Here is a 1,262-nt window from a genome sequence, read left to right as displayed (position 1 = left end):
CGGTGGTGGAACGATTCAATCGCACGTTGAAGAACGAAATGTGGAAGTTTTTCACGCTCACGGGATCGTACAGGTGGATCGACGATTTACCGCGATTGGTCTCGGAATACAACGGTCGTAAACATCGTACGATCGGTATGCGCCCGATCGATGTCACTCCCGAGATCGCAAAGGGACTCTTGAGCACCGTGTACGGTAATATAAAAATTGCCGCGCCGGCGAAATTCAGGGTGGGTGATCCGGTGCGCGTGAGCAAATTCAAAACTGTATTCGAGAAAGGATACACGCCGAATTGGTCGACGGAGGTGTTTAAGATCGCCACGGTGCAACGTACCAATCCTGTGACGTATCTGATTAAAGATTATCGCGGAGATCCGGTCGCGGGAGGCTTTTACGAGCACGAATTGCTCAAGACCGCACAACCCGACGTTTATCTCGTGGAGAAGGTGTTGCGCCGAAAGGACGACAAGGTGTTTGTAAAGTGGTTGGGATTCGACAATTCGCACAACTCTTGGATAAATAAAGACGATGTATTGTAATAAACTATGTATATTTTACATTGCATTATAATAAACTATTATACATATATATACAATGATGTTCTTTATTACTACAACATGTTACAATATATACATTTAAAACTAATAAAGACAATAATACATAAAATATTAAACTATATAAATTACTAAGCATTATTTACAATTGTATCTTGTAATGTCCCCATGGTAGAGTATCGGTGGATTCGGATACGACGTGTCGCTTATCGTCGTACGGACTGAGCGCGAGCTTCGACTCCGACACGGTGTACACCTCGTGCATCTTTGAGCGGATGCACGATTGACGCCGTGTTAGCTCGATTTCGTCGTTGAGACACCGAGTGTAATCGTCGAACATTATAGTTCTGGCGACTACATTTTTCTTTACGCCTTTAACTTTTTTGACATCTTTTTGTCCGGTGACTCTCAACGCGTACATCTTCGCTCTCAGTCCGACAAATTCCGTCATGATCGCGCCGTTGTTCTCGTCTTTCATCAGACCGGGTACTTTCTTGTTGGCGCGCGGTATACCGTAAACGTTGTTCTCGGAGTAGTCGCTCGTGTCAAATTTTGAAATATCGCGTTTCATATCCCGATACGCGTCCTCGCATTGTAGAAAGTATATCAGACTGTCGGTATCGGTATACATAATTTTGCAATTGTCGCGGTAGAGAGGCGCCATGTACTCGTAGTGAAACTCGTACAAGCAGGTCTTGGATATGTCGA

General features: G+C 44.5%; 1 protein-coding gene across 1 annotated transcript; it reads right to left on the bottom strand.

Annotated features, from left to right (window-relative positions):
* Positions 1 to 605: 605 nt before the first annotated feature.
* LOC137001028 (uncharacterized) lies at positions 606 to 1,241 on the bottom strand. Its single transcript, XM_067358930.1, has one exon. The coding sequence runs from the start codon at positions 1,216 to 1,218 to the stop codon at positions 697 to 699; it is 522 nt and encodes a 173-aa protein (XP_067215031.1). The 5' UTR covers positions 1,219 to 1,241; the 3' UTR covers positions 606 to 696.
* Between the last annotated feature and the right edge of the window lie 21 nt (positions 1,242 to 1,262).

The sequence above is a fragment of the Linepithema humile genome, chromosome 7, assembly GCF_040581485.1.
Source record: "Linepithema humile isolate Giens D197 chromosome 7, Lhum_UNIL_v1.0, whole genome shotgun sequence".
NCBI classification, from domain to species: domain Eukaryota; kingdom Metazoa; phylum Arthropoda; class Insecta; order Hymenoptera; family Formicidae; genus Linepithema; species Linepithema humile.
This window is presented reverse-complemented; position numbering and strand designations above follow the sequence as displayed.